Raw genomic sequence first — 24,318 nt, forward strand, 5'->3', positions numbered from 1 at the left:
GTAAAAGCCGTTCCTGTGTCAGTAACGAAGACTTCTGGCCGCCACATCGCAGCAGGATGTTGTCGACTAAAAATTTGGCTGCTTCCGCTGCACTTCCTTCGGGCAGGGCTTTCGTTTGGGCATAGCGCGTAAGCTAATCGGTGGCCACGATGATCCACTTGTTTCTAGATGTGGACGTCGTTGAGGGTCCTAACAAATCCATCCCGATCTGCTTAAACGGTCGGCAAGGAGGCTCAATCGGCTGTAGTAAACCCGCTGGCCTTGTCGGTGTTGTCTTACGTCGCTGACAATCTCGACATGGCTTCACGTAGCGGGAGACGTCGGCGGCCAGGTGCGGCCCATAGCGCTTCTCTTGTATTCTAGCGAGCGTACGGGAAAACGCTAGGTGCCCGGCTGTCTTGTCATCGTGGCGGGCCTGCAAGACTTCTGACTGGAGTGCTGCGGGCACAACGAGAAGGTAGTTTGAGTGGAGCTGGCGAAAAGTACTTCACCAGGACGTGGTTTCGTAAGAAAAACGCAGACAATTCGCGCCTTGGGACAAAGTCGGTCTGGCCTTGCAAGTATACTCAGCAAGGCTTCTGAGCTCAGGGTCCACTCGCTGCTGCTCAGCAAAGTCGCCTGCACTTATTTTACCTAAAATGGCGTCCTCGTCTTTGTCATATTGAGGCGGTGGGTCCACGGGAGCGCGAGACAGGCAGCTGGCATCAGAGTGTTGTCGTCCGGACTTGTAAATTACAGTGATGTCATATTCTTGCAGTCTGAGGCTCCACCACGCCAGGCGTCCTGAGGGTCCTTTAAATTCTCTAGCCAACACAACGCCTGACAGTCGCTGACGACTTTGCACGGTCTGCCGCATAGGTAAGTGCGGAATTTTCTTGAAGCGCAAATAATCGCGAGCTATTCTTTTTCGGTCGTAAAATAAGTGCCTACCGCTTTTGACAGCGAACGGCTAGCGTAAGCTATAACCTGTTAAAGTCCGTCTTTTTTCTGGAGAACGGCACCGAGGCCTAAGCTACTCGCGTCAGTGTGGATTTATGTATCCGCGTCTTTGTCAAAGTGCACAAGTACTGGTCGCGACTGCATGCGCTATTTGAGCTTTTGAAATGCAACGCCCTGCGGCGTTTCCCACTTGAACGCGACATCACATTTAGTTAGATGTGTCAGCGGCTCAGCGATGCGCGAAAAATCCTTGACAAAGAGCCTACAGTCGGCACACATGCCAAGGAATCTACGCACTGCCTTCTTGTCGATGGGCTTTGCGACGGCAGCTGTCTTCTGTGGGTTGGGGTGAACTCCAGATTTGCTGATGACGTGGTGAAGGAACAGAAGCTCATCGTAAGCGAAGGGGCACTTTTCCGGCTTCAGGTTGAGCCCTGATGACTTGATGACCTCTAGTACTCTCGCAAGCCTCCTAAGGTGATCTTCGAAATTTCCGACGAAGACGACTATGTCACGCAAGTAAACAAGGCAGGTCTGCCACTTCAATCCCGCTAACACCGCGTCCATTACGCGCTGGAACGTTGCAGGTGCCGAACACAGCCTGAATGGCATGACTTTGAACTCATAGAGGCGGTGTGACGTGATCAAGGTAGTCTTTTCACGATCACTCGTTGACTTCTATTCGCCAGAAGCCAGGCAGTCATGAGGTCCATCGACGAGAAGTATTTAGTGCTGCAGAGCCTCTTCAATGCACAGTTTATTCGTTGCAGGGAATATACGTCCTTCTTGGTGATCCTGTTCAGTCGACGATAATTGAAGCAGAAGCGTAAGGTTCCGGCCTTTTCCTTCACCAAGACTACAGGTGATGCCCACGGGCTTTTCAACGGCTGGATGATGTCGTCGCGCAGTATTTCGTCGAGTTGTTGCCTTATAGCTTCACATTCTACATCGAAACTTAGGGCTTTGACGGAGTGGTCGAGTTCACTCTTCAGTATTATGCCATGCTTTGCAACTGGTGTTTGTCGAATTTTCGATGGCGCCGAAAAGCAGTCATTGTATCGTCGGACAAGACTTTTAAACTGTTGCGGCTTACTCACGGGAAGACTTGGATTTATGTCGAAGATTGGTTCCCGAACTTTGACTACCGAGGTAGAACCGACTGAATGTAAGAGGATAAATGCATTGCTGGTTCCGCAATTTCTTCTATGCTAGCGATCTTCGTGCCCTTGTTGATGTGCTTTGAACTCCTGGCTGAAGTTCGTCAGCGTCTCTCGTTTTTTTCTCCCTGCAGTCGAGCGATCCCTCTTGCGAACAAATTTCACGGTCGAGCAGTAGACGCTGATCTCCCTCGATGACGCTTTCTACGTGGGCAGGCGTTTCGGTGCCGACGGAAATGACAGTGCTGGAGCGAGGTGGAATGCTGACTTCGTCTTCAAGTACACTCAAGGCATGCTGACTGGAAGTCCTCTCCGGTTGAATCGCTTGGTGTGTGGACAGCTTTATCAACTTCGACTTTAGGTCAATGACTGCGTGTCGATCCAGAAAGTTCATGCCGATAATTAAGCCCCGTGAGCACTCTTGAGGGATAACGAACGTCGCAGTGTAAGTCCGGTCATGGACTAACTCTTGCTGTGCACCTTCCACTCGGCGTTATAAGGTATCCTCCAGCTGATATGAGGGCCGTTCTAGGCAGTCTTGACTTTCTTTAGCTTGGTGGCGAAGGGTCTACTGATGACGATGTACTAGAGCGGTGACGGTGTGCCCGTCGAGAAGCACGTCGAGGCTGGTGGTTCTTCGTCTTGCATTGCAATTGGGTCGTGTCATCGCATCACGGTTACATCGCGCTGTTCTGTAGCTGGTACGCCTCGTCGTCAGGTCTTCTTTTGTTGGCGTATCCTTAGCTTCGAGGCTTCGTGGCGATGGCGGCCTGTCGTACCTACGTCGTCGAGATGTATCTTGAAGCGTCGTCGTCGTCGTCGGCGGGGGACCTTCGGTATTTCGACGTACAGCAACCACACCTCCATCGATTGGTGCTTTTAGTTTTCCGGATATGGGCCACGGGCTTGTCCAGGGTACAGTCGGCGCTTTGGCGACAGGTAACATCCTGGTGACGGTGAACGCGAAGATTTCCGGGGTCTTCACTGTGTTGCGGCGATGTAGTTGTCGATACCACGAGGCCATTTGCCAAACTGTGGACGTGGCGCGTTGACGGCGAAGCCTCACAGTTCCAAGTCGCGGTATGGGCACCGGCGCAGTAGACGTGACCCGCTTCTCCACAGTGGTAGCAGAGCGGGCGGTGGTATGGAGCGCGTCATGCATCTTTATTCTTTAGGTAGATGTGCTGCGCGACGGGAGGGCCAGCTGGCGGCTGCGGCGCCGAACGACGGAACTGCGGCGTTACCGGGCGCTGGCACGGAGGCAGCCCGTGACGGCGGGCTACGTCGGCGTAGGTCATCGCTTCCGGTTGCGGCCGCGGTGATTCGGGGATTCCAAGTGTCTGCTGATCTCCTCTCGGACGTTGTCAGCAATGAACGCTACTTGAGGCTGCGTCGAAAGGAACAGCATGCGCAGTTCTTCGCGTACGACAGTTGTAATGGTCTCTCGGATCTCGTCGGAGCCTAGTGCTTGAACTTCGCTCTTCGGCGAAAACATTTGGCGGTTGTAATGGCGGGTGCTTATTTCCAGCATCTTCCCAATCATCGTTCCCTCTGCCAAAAACTCAGCTACCGTCTTCGGGGCCTTGCGGATCAGTCCGGCGAAAGGTTGTTGGTTTAGCCCCGGTATGAGAAAGTTGACTTTTTGTCCTCGGACATTTCCGGTAGGGCGTGTCGTAAAAGACTGGTCATCTCTTCCGCGAAGGTGGCAATGGTCTGATTGGGCAGTTGCCCTCGGGTTTCCAGCAGAGCTTGCGCTCGCTCTTTGCGCACGACTCTCGTGGTGGTCTGTAGGAAGTCGCGGCGAAATAGGTTCCACGTTGTTAATGTGGTTTCTCGATCCTCTAACCACGTCCTGGCGGCATCTTCCAATGAGAAGAAGACATGGCACAGCTTGTCGACATTGTTCCAGTTGTTAAATGTAGCGACCGTTACATATGTTTCCAGCAGTTGTTGAGGCCTTCAAACGATGATCTGTTGAAGTTCGGCGGCTCCTTGGGCTGTTGCAGCACGATGGACGGCGTTGAGGCTGCCAGGGTGATTGTTGAGTTGGCCACGATCTTTCCGGTCGTCTCAGGCAGAAGTCCATGTTCCCTGGGCAGGTTTTGTAGCCTGCGGCTTGCCCGATGGTCCATGCCGACTCTTTTGTTGTCTTCGGTGTGTGGATTCGACGGGTTCTTCCGGTGCACGAACGCAAAAGCACCTCCACCAGATGTCACGTAGTATATATTCATGTGGGAGTTACGATTTTAAAAAAAGCAGGACTGCGAATGACGAAACTAACTTGCTATTGGGCGAACCTGTGCCCTCGAACACAGGCTACAGTCAAAGAATAACGATAGCGGCGAACACGTTCGGCGATCGTCGAAAATCTAACCAGCGGGCAAAGCACGTCGGCTTTTATACGTGAGTCATCGAAGGTTCCAGAGTAATAATCGCTGGTACCCGCGTGTCTTCCAGACAGTACTACATAATCTGCGTCTCGCGCGCATGCAGTCAGTTTACACAAGGTTCGCTGAGAACAGACAGCGGATAGAACCATCGATAACATTCGAGATACTTCCGGCACATGCAGGCGCGTCCTGCGCTGAGCGATAACATTAATATTTGTTAGACCCAATAAACAAGTGTCACCCGATAAAGAAGTGCAGGTGTCAATAGGTTGCCGTGTTTATGCCAGTGTCAGTCGATGTATATAGCAGTGCATCCTGGTATCGGCAAATCCTAAGGGGGACCTGAACACGAGCTGAACGCTTTGTCCAGTCGGTGCAAATGATCGGGGCAATGGGGCTCCCGCTTTGCCCAGGGGGCGCTGCGAAAATGGTGCTAAAAAGGGCGCTCTGTTTTGAACTGCGTAGTACCAAGCTCGGTCGTCTGCTTCGGAAAGCAGGTTTGCAATATGGACTCGCCACTTTCGGTTGTGTTGTACCACAGCTTGCGGCCAATATCGGGCGCCGAAGATTTCATCAGGGGTGGCAAGCGGCGTAAAGGCAAGAAATTATGAAACGGCGAATACGTGTACGCCGTTCAAGAAATAAGCGGCGAAGTTTTAGCGCGGTGTCAATCGCAAGTAAAGAGAGTCGCGTACGAAGTTGTATTTCAGGTAAGATTTGCACGCTGCTAGATTTAGGCGCACAAACGCGAGGAAATGCTTGCTACAAATGATTTCACGGCAGCAATAAGCAGACACCATGTGTACGGAACTGCTCGAGCGCACGACGGTACGCGCCGCGACGGCAGCGGTACCGGTCTGTCGACATGCCGCGAAACGGCGGGCTTCCTGCTTTGTTGACTACATGCCTCTAGACAAGTAGTTATGCCTGCGCTGTAATAGCGGCCATCTGTCTCCTTAGCAACTGATAAATAACTGATGCAATGCATATGAGCTCGCAGTCACGTTCGTGCGAATCGCGCTGCAGCGCGAGCTCGTGCGCTGCTCGCGTGATGTAGCTTCTAATGTCAGCGCTCGAACGTCGATGTGCTGTAATCAATGCTACCTTGCTGCGCTGCCTCAACGTGCTGGCTTGAGGTCAAGGATGAGCACGTTTAACTCTCTAACCTGTGTTGCTCGTAGTGGGGTAGTGAATTGTCATCGAATCAGCCCGACCATCTGTGGTCATTTGCACATACCTGATCACTTCACCACTTCACACCGATCGAATTGTTGACAAAGGGACTCTGAAACGATTTTGACGATTTTCTACAAACCTACTGAGTCGTTAGAGTAGGTTCTGCTGATCATTAATTGGCACATCTAAGTGCTCCGCGTAAAGCGTGTAATTTGCTATAAGGTTTTAAGAATGCACATCGCTGGCGATCGCAGCACACTGCTCGGCAGAATTTTAAGCCGCTCCTACCCATATGACGGAAAGCACCCATATGACGTCAGTGGAGCGAGCTATCCGATTGGCTGACCAGGGCGCGTGATCGATAATTTTTCCAACTGTGAACAAATCACGTGCGTAATAGCTGGACTGTTAGTTAATTTGTTCTGATAAAAAGAAAGTAACATAAAGAGAATGCACAAGAAGAATTTTTCAGTACACTCAAAGGGACACTAAAGCGAAACAATAAATCAGTTTAGACTAACGAAGCGTTGTTTGAGAACCCTGCAGGCAGTCATTTCAAAAAAATAGTTCGATTATTAGATGAGAAAATGAAGGTCCAAGTATCAGTATTTGAATTTCGCGCCGAAACCCCAGCGCTGGTACGTCAGCGTGACGTCAGGGATACCAAAGTATGTTTTCGTATTTGGGCCGCGTTCGCTGAATAAAGGTTCCCGAAACTTGCCATGTTTAATATCTGGTTCCTTTAGAACACGATGTAGTCAATCTGTGCTGCTATATATAGTTAGTACGCCCCAGAATAAGCCATCAAAATCCGAGACGTCATAGACCCCAGGTGCGGAAACTTAAGTAGGCGTCGCCAGCCGTATTTCGTTCTTGCGCTTTTTCTGGCTTACCAAACGTCTTATCGTTGAAAGAGCGGTGTTTTTGGTGTTGTAGGACGGTAATTTACTGATGCAGAAGAAATCGTTTTTCACTTTAGTGTCCCTTTAAGCACTTCCGGCACACAGCAAGTGTCGTCTGCGTGTGTTACAACGTGCTCCGTCTTTGACGAGAGCTCCACCGTCAGTGTCGGTCTGTCTTTTCGCGAGCGTTATGATTCGACTTTGTTGCGTTGCGGTCTGCAAGCGTAGCGACTGGCAAAATGTCAACCTGCGGCATCGTGTCCCTCTGCAAGCCAGTAGATAAGTGGACTGGCTGCAGCGCGTCGGACGGCCGCTATCTGATCGGGGCCAGGATTTTCGCGATTGCGGCCGTCACTTTACACCGGAAGATTACAGTGAAAGCTCGTTAATTCGAACTTCAATAATTCGAATTTATGGATAATTCGAACTGTACGATTTGGTCTGGTCAAGCTCCACAGAAGTCTATGTATAAAAAAGTCCGTTAATTCGAACGCGAGAAGGTTCCCTCACGGATAATTCGAACTACGCTCGCCTGGCACACGGCCAGAGAAACGCGCCTACTGCCTACACACAAGGCTACATCGCCTTCGGAATGGAGACAACGGCGAGAGAAGGCAAAATCGGAAAAAATCTTAACCGGCGCGGGGTCAGCCAGAAGGCAGCGGCGGCTGCCACCTCTCCGCTCTACGTAACCTCTGAAACTTCTTTTCCGTTGCGGATCTCGGAGGCTTTGCAAATCTTGCGCAGCTGCTAAGTTGTGCGGAGATGGCGCGGCAAGCACCAAAACACAGCGAATCAAGGGCGTTGCAGCTGCGCTTGCAATCAAGAACCAACGAATCGGGGCCTTCGCCACCATCACATGTTCGGCGTCTTTGTCTCGGCAGTCTTCATCGGTTGTGCACGTCTGTTTTCAGCTTAGGAGGTATCGGCCGTCGCGATTCATTGTGATAGTGTTAAGCCTCGGCTAACGTTCGTTTCGGTGGACATCGGTGGTGTGGCACAGTCGGACCCAGAGCTTCGACTTGAAGATGGCGTGTGCCCGCGGCACACGCCATTACTTTCTGACACGCCAAATTTCTGACATGCCCTACTGCTTCCAAATCGCAGTGTACTGTTGCTCTCCTTCACTTTCGTTAGTTCGAACTTTCGTTAATTCGAATTGAAGCGGTTTCCCCTTGCAGTTCGAATTAACGAGCTTTTACTGTATTAGGGTAGACGCAAGCGCAAAGGGACACAGGCAGGCCATGTCCCCTTGCGTGTCGTTTCAGAGGATGAACAAAAGCGCAAATGTGAATGGTGCGCACGGTGCAGCCACCTGGTGGCATAGAGCTCAACCACACACAGTAGCAGAAACAAAATGTATTCTTTGCTGCTGGTGTAAATTTTTCGCAGGAGTGTAATCGTTAACACGTTGTTTTGTAAATCTTTAAAATCCTCTACACTTTGTTAGAGCAATATTAGCTCTTTCTTTGGCTGGTTAAGCTCTGCGCCAACGGGTGGCTGGACTGTGGAGACCGATCAGGCAGCTCACGTACGTCTACGCTAAAGTTCCTTCATCAGTTTGAGTTCATGCCTCCGCCGTTACGTCGAAACGTTCAGCTAGTGTGTCATTACAGGAATACCAGACACGTTCGGCGCTACGACAGAATGCTCGCAACGCACGCTGCTTCGATAGCTCTCGCTTGGGGCCGACGGCCGAGCAGCCAGCGGGGAGGTTTCGCGTGGGCGGGGGCGTGCTCCAAACCAACCGGAAGTGGACTATGTGACGTCGCATCGGGACGCAGAACCAGTGAAGGTGGAGCTTAGCCCCGACCGCTCGGCGTACGCATTGAGGAGGAAAAGCATGGCTAGGGAGGAGGGTAACTTTTAATCCCGTGTAGCTCCATTAATACGTAACGCTTCACTTAAATTGTGGTGCGATTGTTCTACTTAGGCTGTACCCTACGCGTCTACAAAATTTGTCAGAACCGTTTCAGGGGCCCTTTAATTGTCACTGTGGCCGGGTCTCGAATCGTGATTCACCAGCTGTGCCTGCTGCTATGTCGGTCCGCCATTTAATAGCGGTTATCTGAAGTGAGATGTTGGACTTGACCTGAAAGTTATATACTGCATCTCTCATTTTTTCTACTTGCTGTGTTGTGTTGCCGTCGGGACAGTAGGTGCAAAAGACCGAATTTTAGCAACACAGATAATCAAGCAAGCTTCAAGACAGGCGAAGCAGTCGCCACAGCCTGGGCTCAATGCTACCCAAACTGGTACTACCCAGATAACGTTTCTCGACGCCACCAGGCGCCAATGCTATACCTCAAACTCCAGCGCAAGACGCCCATGGCTGGCATCGGCCCAGTGTTCTTCCATAACCGGACATGAAACTGAAAGGTTATAGCAGCCCGGTAAGCAGGGGAACAGCACGCCACCAGGTGGATGTAGTGCGTTTGTCGAAAAAGCCAAGTCTAATACTGCACCAACACACTTCGTTTTACAGGATGCGAACGCGATGAGATTGCGTTGAGATAATAAATTTGTCCAGTGAGCTGCCTAACGCTAAGCCTTCTCCTTATCGAATGTCTGAAAATTATTGAGCAATAAGCTAGCGACTTCATGCCTTTTATCAGCAACTGGTGCTTCAGTGCACCAACCGTAGCTCCCCCGGAGCTGAATTATTTGGAACTCTTACAACGTGCCTTATCCATCTAGAGTCCAAAATGCAGCGATGTTCCTTATTTCGAAGAGAAACGATTTTTATACAATTAGAATAACGAATTATCGAATTTAAACTATTTGAATCGTATCACAAATTCCTAGCATTCACACACCCCCAGTTTATATTCCTTCAATCACATCGTCTACGACATTTCTTGCGCTTCTCAACGAAGGCCGCAACGCAATGCCCACTGTGCGACGAGTTCTTCGTATGCGCCACGCTGGCGACGCCGAAGTCACCGGCGTAAACAAGCATCCGACGCTCTTCTCCGGGGATCTGTTACTAGGCGCCATGGTCTCGGAGGCTCCAAGATGTTTTTCGCTTGGTTATACTCCTGTTCGAGAGATGACGCCAGCTACTCGCGCGTTCGTGAGAGTCTCGTTAGCTAGTTGAGGCGCGACAGTTCAGGAACCGTTAAGAGCCAGCAACAGCTACTACCTGAAATAAAAGAGTTCAAACTCTTTCTCCATGTAGGAAATTGAACTTTCAGGTTTCTGTTTACCTGCACTGTTTCCGACAGAGCGTCAGTATCGTTGCCATCATCATTATCGTCGATGCCATCGCCGTGCGCGTGCAGACTGTGCATGAGACCTCGGTTCTAGGAAGAAGTCGTTGCTGTTGCACACCGTGGATCTTCAACCAATCCCTGACTGTGGGTACGCGCCACAGCCACCCTGGTAAACAGCAACAACATCTTCAACGACGAGTCGAAACGCCATGCCGAATGTGCGACGAGGAGTTCTGCGTTGTCTGCGGGACGCCGAGATCGCCGGTGTCAACTGGCGCCCGACGCTGTTCGCCGAGGAGTTCCTGCACCCGCACGCCTGCTGCCTGTGCCAAGTGATCCCCAGGAACACCATCTTGCTGCCGTGTACTCATGCCCTGTGTGAGACATGCGAGCGAGGCAGCCTGCGAAAGAACGGCTCCGGAGGCGCTTGCCCGCTGTGCGGGGAGCCGTTTGAACAGGACGAGCGCCAGATCATCAAGCTTTCCCCGAAGAAGGCGAGCAACCTCAAGGTGATTGTTTGGAAATACGTTGGGCGTTTTATCGCGAGGCCCGTTGCCTCGCTCTCGCGTTGCTACGCGGGGTCACGTGACGTTTTTATTGCGCAGCTGTCAAAGCGCAATTTTAAAAAATGACGGGACTGATCGAGGCGCCTACAATTATTCACGCCATAGTGTCGCCGTGACAGGCGCGATGCCTCGCCGTAGCACATTTGATGGATTTGGATACGCCGCTGTTGGCCCACGGGTAGACGCTGTTTGTACGCTGTGTTAGGGCTGGGTTATGCTGGATATGCTGGTTGCTGAATGTCCTGAAAATATGCAGCTGCATATTTCGCTTAATATGTCCGAAAAAAAAAAAAATTTGCGCTTACCGCTACACAGTTCTTGCTCAAACTTAGCTGCAAGATCACATTTTGGATTCTGCTTTGTTCAGCGTAGTACTTTGGAGATTTATATGCTAGCTGTTTAATGGAAAGAATCAGAAACTGCTTCCGTCCATGTCTACGACATGGGCGAACGGCTGCTGCGAACATGGATGAACGGACGACATGAGACGGCTGCTGCGAACACTGTGCTAGCATAAGCTTCTGTCGCTGCCTGCCTGCAGCTGCAGAAAGTAGCCGTTCAAGAACAGTTGCCATGTGTTTCCCGCCTCTCTGATACACGCGCCTACCCCCCATAGAGTTTGTCACTATAACGCCTAGAGGGAAATCTGGCGCCACCGTCTATGGGAGTTTCCTAAGGGCGCTGTGCCGTCATGGGAATGACGGTATATGTGTCTGCGAAGCTTGTGCATGGCTGGTGCTGTAAGAGGCTTCGTCTAAAACTTGGATATGGCTACACAAATAACGCGTTATTAAAGTAAAATCTTCATAAAATGTTTCCATTCACGCATATTACATCCACCAGGGAAGTTTACTCACCTACAATGCATAACCAAGAAAAGAAAAGCAAGAACAGACGACAAACTGTTCCAAGCGAGCGCGTATCTTGTCGTCTGTCCTCCAACTTTAGCGGCCCGCTGGTACTTTTTACGTTTCATATAATTGCACATGCAATAACAAGTTCTCATTGTTAAACAAAACATGCTTTTGTGTAATAATAAAGCTAAAACAGTTTTTTACGTGCTGTTTTAGTAGAAAATTAATCATTACGACAGAGGGAACGGTGCTTGGCTGGCCCTCCAAGAACGATGTCAATCTGAAGTCACGATATACCGGCATTCCCATGCATACCGCAACGCATCAGCGCCAGATTACCCTCTAAGTAATATAGTGAGAAACTCATGCCCCCCCCCCCCCCCCCTCTTTCCTCCCACCCAACTCAACCCAACGGCTGCTTTTTGCAGCTGCGTGCAGGAGGCCACAGAAGTTTACGCTATCAAACGTCCCTAGACAAAACAAGTTCACTCTCGCGCTAACTCTCTTTATCTACTTCATTCGAGTCTGTGATCGGTGCATTGCTTGCACGAGATGTTCTAAATGGCTAGAGGTGACATTCCATATATTATACAAGGTTCAAAACTAGTGCGCATGCGCCAATGATCTGCTCGGATTTCTGCCGTAAAAAAAGGCGTAGTCGCAGCCATGACATAGGACGGTGTTTTAGAGTGTACCACCACAGCTGGCATAAAAAAAGCACACGGCGCTATTACAATAATCAGCATGAGAAGCTTTTTCCAGCTCTGTGGAAGCTACTGGCGCCTCGGACAATGAGCAAAGAGAGCGCATGAAAATGTGTTCATCCGCGTTTTGTCGCCTGCTATCGACGCCTGTAGCGTCTTAAGTGTCCGCCATTGAGTTTCTCCCTTTACAGTGAAAGCTCGTTAATTCGAACTTCAATAATTCGAATTTATGGATAATTCGAACTGTACGATTTGGTCCGGCCAAGCTCCACAGAAGTCTATGTATAAAAAAGTCCGTTAATTCGAACGCGAGAAGGTTCCCTCACGGATAATTCGAACTACGCTCGCCTGGCACACGGCCAGAGAAACGCGCCTACTGCCTACACATAAAGCTGTATTGCCTCCTAAACGGAGAGAACGGCGAGAGAAGGCAAAATCGGAAAAAAATCCAACCGACGCGGGGTCAGCCAGAAGGCAGCGGCGGCTGCCGCCTCGCCGTTCTACGTAACCTCCGAGACTTCTTGCCCGTTGCGAATCTCGGAGGCTTTGCAAATCTTGTACAGCTGCTAATGTTGTGCGGAGATGGCACAGCAAGCGCCAAAACACAGCGAATCAAGTACGTCGCAGCTGCGCTTGCATTCAAGAACCGACGAATCAGGGCCTTCGCCACCTTCACATGTTCGGCGTCTTTGTCTCGGCAGTCTTCATCCGTTGTGTACCTCTGTTTCCATCTTAGGAGTATATCGGCTGTCGCGATTCATTGTGATGGTGTTAAGCCTCGGCTAACGTTCGTTTCGGTGGACATCGGTGGTGTGGCACAGTCGGACCCGGAGCTTCGACTTGAAGATGGCGTGTGCCCGCGGCACACGCCATCACTTTCTGACACGCCAAATTTCTGACATTCCCTACTGCTTCCAAATCGCAGTGTACTGTTGCTCTCCTTCACTTTCGTTAGTTCGAACTTTCGTTAATTCGAACTGAAGTGGCTTCCCCTTGCGGTTCGAATTAACGAGCTTTTACTGTACAGTGAAAGCTCGTTAATTCGAACTTCAATAATTCGAATTTATGGATAGTTCGAACTGTACGATTTGGTCCGGCCAAGCTCCACAGAAGTCTATGTAGGAAAAAGTCCGTTAATTCGAACGCGAGAAGGTTCCCTCACGGATAATTCGAACTACGCTCACCTGGCACACGGCCAGAGAAAAGCGCCTACTGCCTACACACAAGGCTGTATTGCCTCCGAAACGGAGAGAACGGCGAGAGAAGGCAAAATCGGAAAAAAAATCTAACCGACGCGGGGTCAGCCAGAAGGCAGTGGCGGCTGCCGCCTCTCCGTTCTACGTAACCTCCAAGACTTCTTGCCCGTTGTGAATCTCGGAGGCTTTGCGAATCTTGTACAGCTGCTAATGTTGTGCAGAGATGGCACGGCAAGCGCCAAAACACAGCGAATCAAGTACGTCGCAGCTGCGCTTGCAATCAAGAACCAACGAATCAGGGCCTTCGCCACCTTCACATGTTCAGCGTCTTTGTCTCGGCAGTCTTCATCGGTTGTGCACCTCTGTTTTCAGCTTAGGAGGTATCGGCCGTCGCGAATCATTGTGATAGTGTTAAGCCTCGGCTAACGTTCGTTTCGGTGGACATCGGTGGTGTGGCACAGTCGGACCCAGAGCTTCGACTTGAAGATGGCGTGTGCCCGCAGCACACGCCATCACTTTCTGACACGCCAAATTTCTGACATGCCCTACTGCTTCCAAATCGCAGTGTACTGTTGCTCTCCTTCACTTTCGTTAGTTCGAACTTTCATTAATTCGAACTGAAGCGGCTTCCCCTTGCGGTTCGAATTAACGAGCTTTTACTGTATTACCTATAATAGGGGAAATATTATAGAGGGAAATATGGCGCTGCGGCAATGTAATATGCATGGGAATGCCGGTATATTGTGACTTCGGATTGGCATCGTTCTCAGAAAGCCAGGACTCCTTGAAGACGCGACTGCCAAACACCGTTTCGTCTGTCACAATGACTCATTTTCTAGCACGCAAAAAAACTGTTTTAGCCCTTATGTTACACAAAACAAGTTTTGTATAATTATGAGAACTTGTTGTTACATGTACAATTATATGAAACGTAAAAGTTATCAGCGGGCCGCTAAAGTTGGGTGAAGATGAAATTTGGGTAAATGAACATTTCTATGAAGATTTGACTTCCGGAACGCGTTATTCGTGTAGCCATATCCACGTTTTAGACGAGGCCTCTTACGCACTAGCCAACACAAGCCTCGCCGACACATATACCGTCATTCCCATGACGGCCCAGCGCCCCTTAGGAAACTCCCATAGACGGTGGCGCCAGATTTTCCTCTAGGTGTTATATTGAGAAACTCCATGGTGTCCGTCGTTGCGCAACAATACGCACATGTTGGGTGTAGCGGGCGTACGAATTATGCACACCTTGTGCAAGCACCTGCGTTCCTATGCCTCGTAGCGTTCACTCTGCTAAATGCCGCATATGAGACACAGTACACTCTAGTGAAGGCAAGTTTGTTTTAGAGCGAAACGCCGCCGGCGTTGGAGCCCCGAAACGGCTGTTGGCCGGGCCGCCGGTGACAACACGCACCCGGATGCCGGCGTCGGTGATAAATCACAACTACTAATGTTTCGGCGTTGTAATTGTAGGCCGCGTTTGCGTGAAAGCTGGGGCTTAATTTGATTTGCAGTGCAATTTTTTTCTCAGCAGTTTGTTGAGGTTTGCTTAGCCAACAACAGAGGCAAACGTACTTTCGAATATGAACCCACGCTGCGTCGTCTGCTCGGTGTCTAGTCGGCGTTTACTTCTCGCCGTTATCGCGTACCGTGTACAAGAGCGTCGTACCGCACAACAACAACAACAACAACAACAACAACAACAACAACAACAACAACAACAACAACAACAACAACAACAACAACAACAACAACAACAACAACAATAACAACTTCTTTATTTCCGTCAGCGATGGAGGAGACTGCGGGCAAAAGTCGCTTTAGAGGCAAGCGACTTGACTAGAGCCCGTAGCCTCCTTCACAAGGCAAACAGCGATTGAACAGGAGGTATATATCAAATGACTACATGAGAAATATGCACAGAAAATAAACGCAAGAACACAAATTTCCTGAAAAACGCTCTTCAATTATTTAAGAAAGAATGAGTGACAAAATGTTCACGTAAAGCTCGTACATCAGATATATAAATATCAAGACTTGATTTCAGAAACAAATTTAAAAGCGTTGGTAGTGCGTGCGATATCTCTTGTGTGAATGATTGGCTCGCGGAGTGACCACCTTCCACTGTTCCGTACACCTTTGATTTAAGACTGTGTGTTCCTGGTGAGATTAGATAACTCATGAAGAAACTTTAAATTCTCTTTTACCACCCATTTGAAATCTCGACTTCACTTGTAATTATAAATGTTAAACATGGGTATTATATTTGCTTTCGGAAATAAGTCGGATGTGTGGGCATTGTAAGGTGCAATGAAGTAATGATGCAATTAACAAATATTTAAAGCGTTCTGCAGCGTCAACGCATCGTCAGCGCTATGACTGTGGCGCCATCTGCTATATAGTTAAAATCAAATCCCTTTTACATCTCGGCATCGTCTGTGTAAGCCTAACAGCGTCAAAAAGCTGATCTCCATGACAACGATAAAACACACCTAATGTCCGGCCCTCAGCGTGAAGTGACGCTAAGCGACGGCTGACTTCATTGTTTGTTTCTTGCTGTCGGAGTGGAGAGCAAGTAACCAGCGTGAATTTGGATCCAAGCGGGCGCATGCGAGACGCCATTGCTAGTGGTATAAAACACAACCTGCGCAGTGTTGACAGTTAGACTACACAGGTTATGCTTCCTTATATAATATAGCTTCTATCGGATAGTAAACAAAAGTTTACTTTGTGTGAAATAATGCTTTTATGAAAGTACTTATAGTTCTTGTGAAAGTAAATAACATGTATTCCTATTTTTCTGTCGTGCCTTATTAGTTTTGAATTTTTTTGAGGTCGCTTCCGCACAGTGATGGATAGGAGTTTGGAGCTGGAAAGGACTGGAACTACCTTGGAAACTTGCTTTGTTTAGGGACCTTAATGATGCCGGCAGTCTCGGCAGTAGCTTGTATCCCCATAAACGAAGGCAACTTCGCATTTTTTCCCCTTAAAAACCAGGCAATAAACTGTGCAAAGTGCTAGAATGAACTACGTAGACTCCAAAATGCAATCTTTTTGCGAAATTTGAGCTATAGAGCAGTGCAGCGGTAAGGGGAAAATAATTTTTTCGAACATTCTAAGTGAAATATGCACGTCCCTGCAGAGTAGCCTTCCGCTTGCCTTTTGTTATATACATGTCTTGGTTTGAAGAACGCACCTATTTCCGTATTTCCAAGCATATATTCACGCGCCCTGGCACTTTGGTCAAGCGCTTGTTTTGAGCTCTTGCTGTGACTGGAACCTCGGCCGCTAGCTCGCTGGAAACGTAGTGCGTGAGATGGAACGCTGGCTGCGGCTGACCGCTCACGCGCCTTAAGGCCAACCTGCACGTGCGCTTGCCCGCGCGTGAGAGCTCTCGCCCGCGCGGCTCACGCATGCGCAAATGGTGCAGGACAGATCGTACGCGTCGAAGTGGGGCGTGAGCTCAGATATCCTCTCTCCACAAATATATACTCCGTCTCACAAGCATCTTGTAGGTGGTGGAGCTTCCGAGTTGTCGAGGTCTTGCAGGAACCGGAAGGCCCTAAGCCATTCCCGGAGGCGCACCTGGTCCGGTTTTCCTCCTCGACCTCGTTCTGACGAGTGCACGCAGCAGGTCGCCAGAAGTAGCAGCCGCCCGCTCGTTGCCATTCCACCGCACAGAGACCACGTGGCACTGCGCCACGCAGTTAACAGGAGAGGAAGATTGCAGGTGATGATGATCGTCGCTAGAACGGTACCGCTTCCACTACCGTTGGAAAGTGACCTCAAGTGCCCATGAGTTGCTTATCGTAGCCGTCGTTGAACTCCTCTTCTTAGGAATCGTCGTCACTGTCGTCTTCGCTACCGCTGCCGCCGGCCGCCGCTGAAGAACAGCCGCCAGAGTCCGAGACTTCGCCCTCCTCGGGCTCGCACGAGGACGACGCGCCACTCTTGTCCTCGGCTTTGCTACCCAACGAGCGGTTCTTCCGAGCCGTTCGACAGCTTTCCTTGCATGCCTTGCATGCCTTGGCGGCTGCCTTACCGTCGGCGGTCCAGTCGTTGTCGCTCTCCGAAGTCTCCGAGTCACTGGATGCGGCCGCGCCGTCGGGTTTGGAGCCACGCGTGGTCCCAGTGCTTCGACAACTTGTCGCTTTGATAATGTAACCGCGCCGGCAGGTCCCTTCTCCAACGGTGGTGCCGGGAGCTTCAGCAGCGCGTAGGAAACCGCTTCGCCACCGCGTCCCATGCCAGACCCGATGACGGTGACAGAACAGGAGTCGGCGGAAACGCTCCTAAACGAACGCCAGAGCTGCAGCTCGCACCGCGGAGATGGTCACGCACCAGGCCAGGCAGGCGTCGCTACTGACCGTGGAACGGGCACCACCCGCCTTCCCCACGATCATGGTTCGTCCCGGAACGCAGCCGGGGCACCACGTTACGGGCGCCGATGTGGGAACGGCGTGGTCCCTCAGTCCGCTCCAGCGGGCCCCAGTCCTGGCCGGCCGCGCCCAAGAGCGCCCCGTCGAGCCTCGAACCATCGCCCGCGCTCACGAGTCACTTTGTCCTCCAGTTCCTGGACTTCTTGCTCCGATGCCGGAGCTCCTATGATGTATAACAGAGGATGAGAAAGAAAACAATTAAGTGAAGTTAAGTAGTGTACACGCGTGTTCTCTTGTCACGCTTTGTGCTCGTGACTGTCTTCTTCAACGACTGTGGCGGTGATAGTCGCGCCGCTTCAGTAGCAAATACTTACGCATCATTTTGATAACTCCCACGGGAGATTCTGCGTGTAATGTTTTCTTCATATGCGCTCTCAAGTCAGTGTTTCAGCTATCGTCTTTTTTTACCCGTACTTTTTCTTATTGTGGGATTTCGAAAGCTGTCATTCTAACTGTGAACAAAATTGTTTCAGCCACCGTCATTTCGCAGACGCACAATTTTGACGACAGTAAAGGGTTGCCAGGTGCCATTCCGATGGGAATAAGTTGGAACATTCCAGCTTTCCTAGTATGCACTTTCGAGGTGAACTCGCTCTTCAAACATTGGCGATGTGTCCTCATTATTTATCACGAAAACTGCTACGGTTTCCCCAGTGTACTCATATGTCCTGAGAGAGAGAGAGAGAGAGAGAGAGAGAGAGAGAGAGAGAGAGAGAGAGAAATTAAAGGAAGGCAGAGAGGTCGGCGTGAGCTATAACTTGCTCTGGCCTGCTACTCTACACTGGGGAAAAGGGACGGGGAGGGAAAGGGCTGATGAATGATGATGGTATAAGGAAGAGATGTTCGCATAGCTGAATCATTGACAGGATGAAAATGTCTCCACCAGGACGGGTATCTGTCACAGCCATCAGCCATGTCACATGTGCCAGTTGTAATGACGCCGAAGCTAGGACGCTTGCTCAACGTTGAGAGCGAAGACACATGGCTGCCTGATGACTTCAATTGCTCGCCTTAAGTGACAGTTACGGTGGCCGCGGGGGAAGGACCCCAGCCGCATAATAATATTCCAATGGATGTATCTGCTAGTTAGACCGTGATTAACGTATATGCCACGCCTGTTGAACGTTCCCTTTGTTCCGAGCTTCGAATATCTTGGAAGTAATTTTGCTCTTACCGCTCGATCTGAAGTACCGACTCAATATATCGCTGCCCGTGTAACGTGAACAGTGGGATATGTTTGACGTGAAGCCGTCTCACTTTCGAAACAAATTCGAAGCCTCTTATTGTTATCTGCTTTCTCTATTTCCTAGGTGCACTGCTGGAACCATGCCCAAGGCTGCCGCTACGTCGGCGTTCTGTCGGCCGTGCTCGTGCACTACGAGCAACAGTGCACCTACCACTCGACGCCATGCCTGGGATGCGGCGAGAGCGTCCTGCACCGAGACCTGCCGAGGCACTACAAGTCCGGCTGCCGTCGCCACAAGCTGCCCGGCAAGTGGAGGCAGGCGGGACAGGGCGACGCAGGCGCCGCGGGCGACGGGAGTGCAGCTGTCCCCGCAGAGTCTAAACCCGTCGTAGACGACGCCCAGCTGTCGGCCCTGCAGAGCCAGATGAACGAGCTGACGCGCCAGATGAGAGAGCTCAGCCAGGCGCTGCAGAAGGCGTCCGGAACCCTGATGGACACCGAGCTTGGGCTGGACAGCGAGCTGTCCGAAGCTTTGGAGAAGCTCTCCGTGGCGTCCGGCGAATCGGTCGACTTCGAAAAGCGCGCACGCCTGTCGTCTCAGTCCTCAGTGGCTTCGGCAGATCTCGCCAGTGGTGGCACTGGTGGCAATAAGCGAGCCGCACCCGGCGCGCAGGTGGCGCGGGCTGCTCCCGTGGACCAGGCGAGTCGGGAAGCCAGTTCCAAAGCCGACGCCAAAGCCAAAGCAGAAGTCAAAGCTGAGGCCAACGCGGAAGTCAAAGCCGAGGCCAAGATGGTGAAGAAGGTCGCGATGCCGTGGGCCTTGGAGGAGAGGCACATCCTTCGCAAGCTGGAGATCGTGGCCAACCACTCGCTCCACTACCTGGAAAGCCTGCACCAGGGAGCCGCTCGTCCGGGAGCTGCGATGACGAGCTACGAGCTCGTTCCCCTGGGGTCGAACGACACGATCGACGCGACGCTGTGCGCGATACCGCGCTGCGGCCGGATGCCCCGGCACGCGGTCTACCGCTTTAGCACCAAGGGCATCGAGGAGCTGCTGAAGCCTGGCGTGTTCGACCTGAAGCTCTCCGGCGCTGCAACGCGTTGGCACCGGCGAGTGCTCTTCTTCACCGTCATCCTCGCCTCGCGCGCGTCGAAACGCAGCTTGGAAGTGTTCGTCAAGTGGGGTCGCACCCTCGACGCCGACCGTCAGCCGCCCCAAATTTTGAAGGTGGCGGTTGTCCACCGCAATTTCACCATGAACCGCGCCTTGGAGAGGGAGGACACACTGCCCCAGGATGCCGTTTTTCTTCCGGGATTCCATCTGAGATTCAAAACGAGCTACGCGGATCTGAAGGATGACAACAGCTTCATACAAGACGGAGAGCTGAAGATCGAATTGGTCATTGGGGACTAGTCCGCCTATTCCACTGATCCGGCATCATTTGTACACTCGTAGATGAAGCGATGCGCTGTACGCTCGGTTTCCTTTTATCAAAGAACAGCCAGCTCCTCCTTGCAGTCATATTACCATCGCTGAAATTTTCATGCTCTGAAAGTTAAGTTGCCCTTTTTTGGATTGACCAGAACCTCAACCTTTGCTTTATTGCAGCAATGATGGACTCTGCAGCATTCAATTTTCTAACATGTTTTCTTTTTCACTTCAATAAACTTGATAACTTGCTCGGCTCTCCTCTCTTGGCTGCTGCAGGACGCTTGACCACATCGCGCTGATTCCTGAGTGGGCAGCCAATATGAAAAATAAGCATGGTGTGTGGTTCACGTATTTCCTTTAATTTATTCTTTCTCGATACAAAGGTGTGTACTTGTAGTACTTTGTGCAAGGGAACTGCACAGAAAAAAAAAGAAACCTGGCAGATCGCTTTCACCAAAAGATCAGCCATACATACGTTTTACATAACGAGGGTCTCGAATCCGACAACATTGATGCCTTCAGGTAGCATGTGTCAGGTTACTGACCGGTTGCCTTCACCCAAGAAGATCACATTCTCGTGACGCCTGCGGCAGAAAGGATGTTCCACATCCGCCGCCAAGGTCTGTGAGTGGTGGCGCTGGCTAACACTCGCAGGGTTCTACTAGAAAACAAATACCCAGCAAAGTGGATGGGAAAACGGCGCCGTGGTAGCTCAATTGGTAAAGCATCACACGCGAAATGCGAAGTTTGTAGGTTCGTTGCCCAGCTGTCGCAAGTTGTTTTTTCATCCACTTTAATTTCCATTAATTTATCGTCTCTTCATTTACTGCACACAAGTAATTTCCCCTATGTTGTCCTATCACTATCCTTGAAGAACAATGATCAGTCATTGCATTCTACGAGTATTGCATTGACACACGGGCTGCAAAATTGGAGGTTAAGACAGAAGCGTGAGAAAACTTGGGGACCTGCGCCACGAGTGAGGGAGCGAAAGAATGTTAGTCGTTACGTAACGTTAAAAGATGGAGAGAGCGGTGTGGATTAAAAAGCTAATTGGGGAACTCAATATTCTAGTCGAGATTAAAAGGAAGATTGCCGGTTAACGAAATGATTATCCGCTAAACTCTGGCTGACAGTCCATAATCGTTTCTTCCCTTGTGTCATGCTCGAATTATGAAACAAGAAAAGCAAAAACAAAGTTAGTTGCTAAAGGTACTGCCGTGTAACTGAATTATATGAGCAGCTAAATTTAGCAGCGTGTTTTACGACGGGCTATACGCGTCTCTGCGATAGTGTGCTTCATAGACTTGACCTCAGCAGCCTCTCCACTCGCAGATTACGAGCGGTTAGGATGGTGAACGCAGCTAGGATAATTAGGACCATGAGGTTAGGATTAACTCGCCTATCTGTATATTTTTCTTTGACACAGTACTGCCAGGATAAGGAGTTCCATTTCGGTTTCCAGGACAAAGACCCCGTCGGTGCCTACTACGTCAGCTGGACAAAGGAAAGGCTCATCACTTTTGACGACTCGAGGTCCCTCGCGATGAAGGTAAATCAGTGCGAGTTGATTGCCAGCTGGGTTTATCAGAGATACTTGTAATAGCATTCCTATCAGTAGTAGGAGGCGATAAGAACCAGCTGTGTGCACCGTTTCGCGTAGGAGGAAGCTCGTTAAACAAATCGGTCTGCCAGAAATAAATATTAGAATTATGGAGTTAAGTCTAATAGATCTGGAAATGCCGATTTGGGAAGGTAAACGTGAGCTGTTTGCTAGCAAATATTTTAGATTCGTTCTTTGCAGAGCGGCGGTTTTAGAAAAACATTGTATCGAAGGATGTCGTGCCTCAAGGTCATGTGCGAGTGGAAAATGAAAATAGTGGTCCTTTGCTATCGCAGAAGGGGAACCTTTGTCTTTCTGATACAGTTAAAAAGTTGTTATCGTCTCACTGTCCTATTTTTCATGTTGCGTGCGCGTCACGGTATCAGACGCTGGCCTAAAACCGCTTGCTTGTTTGTTTTAGTGTTCTCGCTTCATTCCGGTGCGGTTGTAAGGTTTATATAGGCATCGCATGTTTATTCTGGCACAACATCATAATTTTCCCCCACATGGAATCAATACAATACATTCATGCTCTTATTTAACGAAATAAATGCACACAAAGAAAAGCTAGTCTGAAAAGAGTCAGCCTTTATTGCTTACTGTATATTTGTTTGCAGACTGCGTTGCCTTCCTGCGGGCTTGTTCGTTTTTTTTTCTGCGAAAACTATACAGAGAGATTGTCCGTACAAAAATATTAGTTAATTATCTATCTTACTTCGTGTTCATATAGGAAAGTCGACGAAACACGCATTTAGTCAATTGAAATGTCTGCAAAAGATAAGTCCGTTATGTACTTATTTTGGGTGCATAGAGATTACAAAAAGTCGATCAAGTATCTATTTTATTTATTTTATATAAAGTGTTCGAAGTGGAAATTCGATCAGGCGTTGATTTCATTTAGTCTATGAGTATCCACAGAAAAACGCGCGAGTCATGATGATGTTGACGATTATTTATTGGCATTGCCTTTAGAATGAGGCGGTGACAAATAGTCGCCTATAGTCCGGGGCAATCCAAGAATTACGAGGTTATCTGCACACAACTAAGGAAATGCGCACGTGCAAGTTGGAATCAGCTATCGCAAGACAGGAGTAATTGGACATCGCTGGGAGAGGTCTCCGTCTTGCAGTGGACATAAAAATAGGCGTATGCTGCTGATGTACGCTGCCCAACTAAAACAAGATTTGCATAGACGCGTCAGCCAATCAGATTCGCTTACGTGCCTGACGTCAAGCGTTTTACCGCGTTTGAAATTGTTCTCTCCGTAAAGATCAGCCCCTGTATCACTCGTTTCAAGAGGAAACCGGAACGTCAGGTACCGTTTAATAGGTGACCCTGACGTCACTGCTCAGCCAAAGGTAATGATTTCGCTTCAAACAAGTAGTTTTGCTTTTCTAATTCAGCTAGCGTTTGCATTAGCCGACCAAAGTCATTAAGATGCGGCGGTCTGCAGCTGGTTCAGCTCTCTCTCAGAGGTGAAGAGCGAGGGCACTGCTTTTTTTTTTGTGAGTCGAGCTTCTTTGTAATTCTTAGGTTGTTATCGACTATAGCCCGCAAGTGGTAATCAGATAAGCAATACACGCCTTTCATTTTAGCATTTTGTACACATCTTAATCGGTGTTTCTCTTCTTAATCTTTTTTCTCTTCCTTAAAGCGTTTTGATCTACGTTGTACCGCTACCTATGCCTGTAGCGGATGTAGCCTTGCCAATATCTTCACCGTTTTTTCCCACCAACATACTACCTATCTATATTTTAGTCAATTTGTGATGCACAAGCTGCATGTAGAGGCTGGATGCAAACACGTTTTGGTATCTTGATCGTCTATCATTGATTAGGATAAAACGCCAATAATACTCCAAAGCCACAAGTCTACAGCCACAGATAACAAGTCTGTGAATAGTTTACAGAGATACTGCACACTTCCTCCTTATCAAAATATTGTTCTGGCAAATGCCTATAGACTACTTAATGTTTTGTGTGACGAGGGCTTGCTTGAAACTTTGTCGATAACCGTTCTTCCGGGACGACAGTATTACTTCGCCTTTATTTCTTGCTTTTATATAAGTTTTGCAGAGGGAAGAAGGACCTGACTGGCCTTCGATATGGTTTAGTTGTTTTCAACACCGAGCTCGATGACCCCAACAACCAGTGCGGCAAAGGTTCCTATCCACGGCTCAAGTTCATCAGGAAGCTGGTGGACTACTTCTACAACAATTTCACTTACTGCGCATCAGAAGTGCGTCAAGCTGACCTGATTAGGTATCACTGGCCGCAAAAAGAGCCGAGGCCTTTCCAGTTGAAGAGAAAGTAAATTAAGCAAGTGTGAGACAGTGCTGCCTCAGCAAATTGGCGTTTATCCCACTTTTCCCCCCATTTTTTTTCGTGCCACAAACATGACAACTGATATATAAGATAACATAAGATGAGACAACACAATCGTTCCGTGCCTTCCAATAAGGTGCCATTGCGCATGCACTTCATGGATTGATCATGTAGCATGCATCTTCTTGCGTATATTTTCAATTCAATGCAGTGTTTATTTTTCTCTTGGACA

General features: G+C 49.6%; 1 protein-coding gene and 1 long non-coding RNA gene across 2 annotated transcripts; both read left to right on the forward strand.

The window, feature by feature from the left end:
- The first annotated feature begins 751 nt into the window (after nt 1–751).
- Nucleotides 752–24,318, forward strand: LOC139046887 (uncharacterized). Its single transcript, XR_011506971.1, has 3 exons — nt 752–858; nt 21,589–21,711; nt 23,830–24,318. It is a non-coding gene; the product is annotated as an uncharacterized lncRNA (long non-coding RNA).
- LOC139046886 (uncharacterized) lies at nt 9,645–20,407 on the forward strand. The gene is made up of 2 exons (XM_070520813.1): nt 9,645–10,285; nt 18,852–20,407. Exons 1-2 carry the CDS (start codon nt 9,986–9,988, stop codon nt 20,139–20,141), a joined length of 1,590 nt encoding a protein of 529 aa, XP_070376914.1. The 5' UTR covers nt 9,645–9,985; the 3' UTR covers nt 20,142–20,407.

This window comes from Dermacentor albipictus, chromosome 6, assembly GCF_038994185.2.
Source record: "Dermacentor albipictus isolate Rhodes 1998 colony chromosome 6, USDA_Dalb.pri_finalv2, whole genome shotgun sequence".
Lineage (NCBI taxonomy): Eukaryota > Metazoa > Arthropoda > Arachnida > Ixodida > Ixodidae > Dermacentor > Dermacentor albipictus.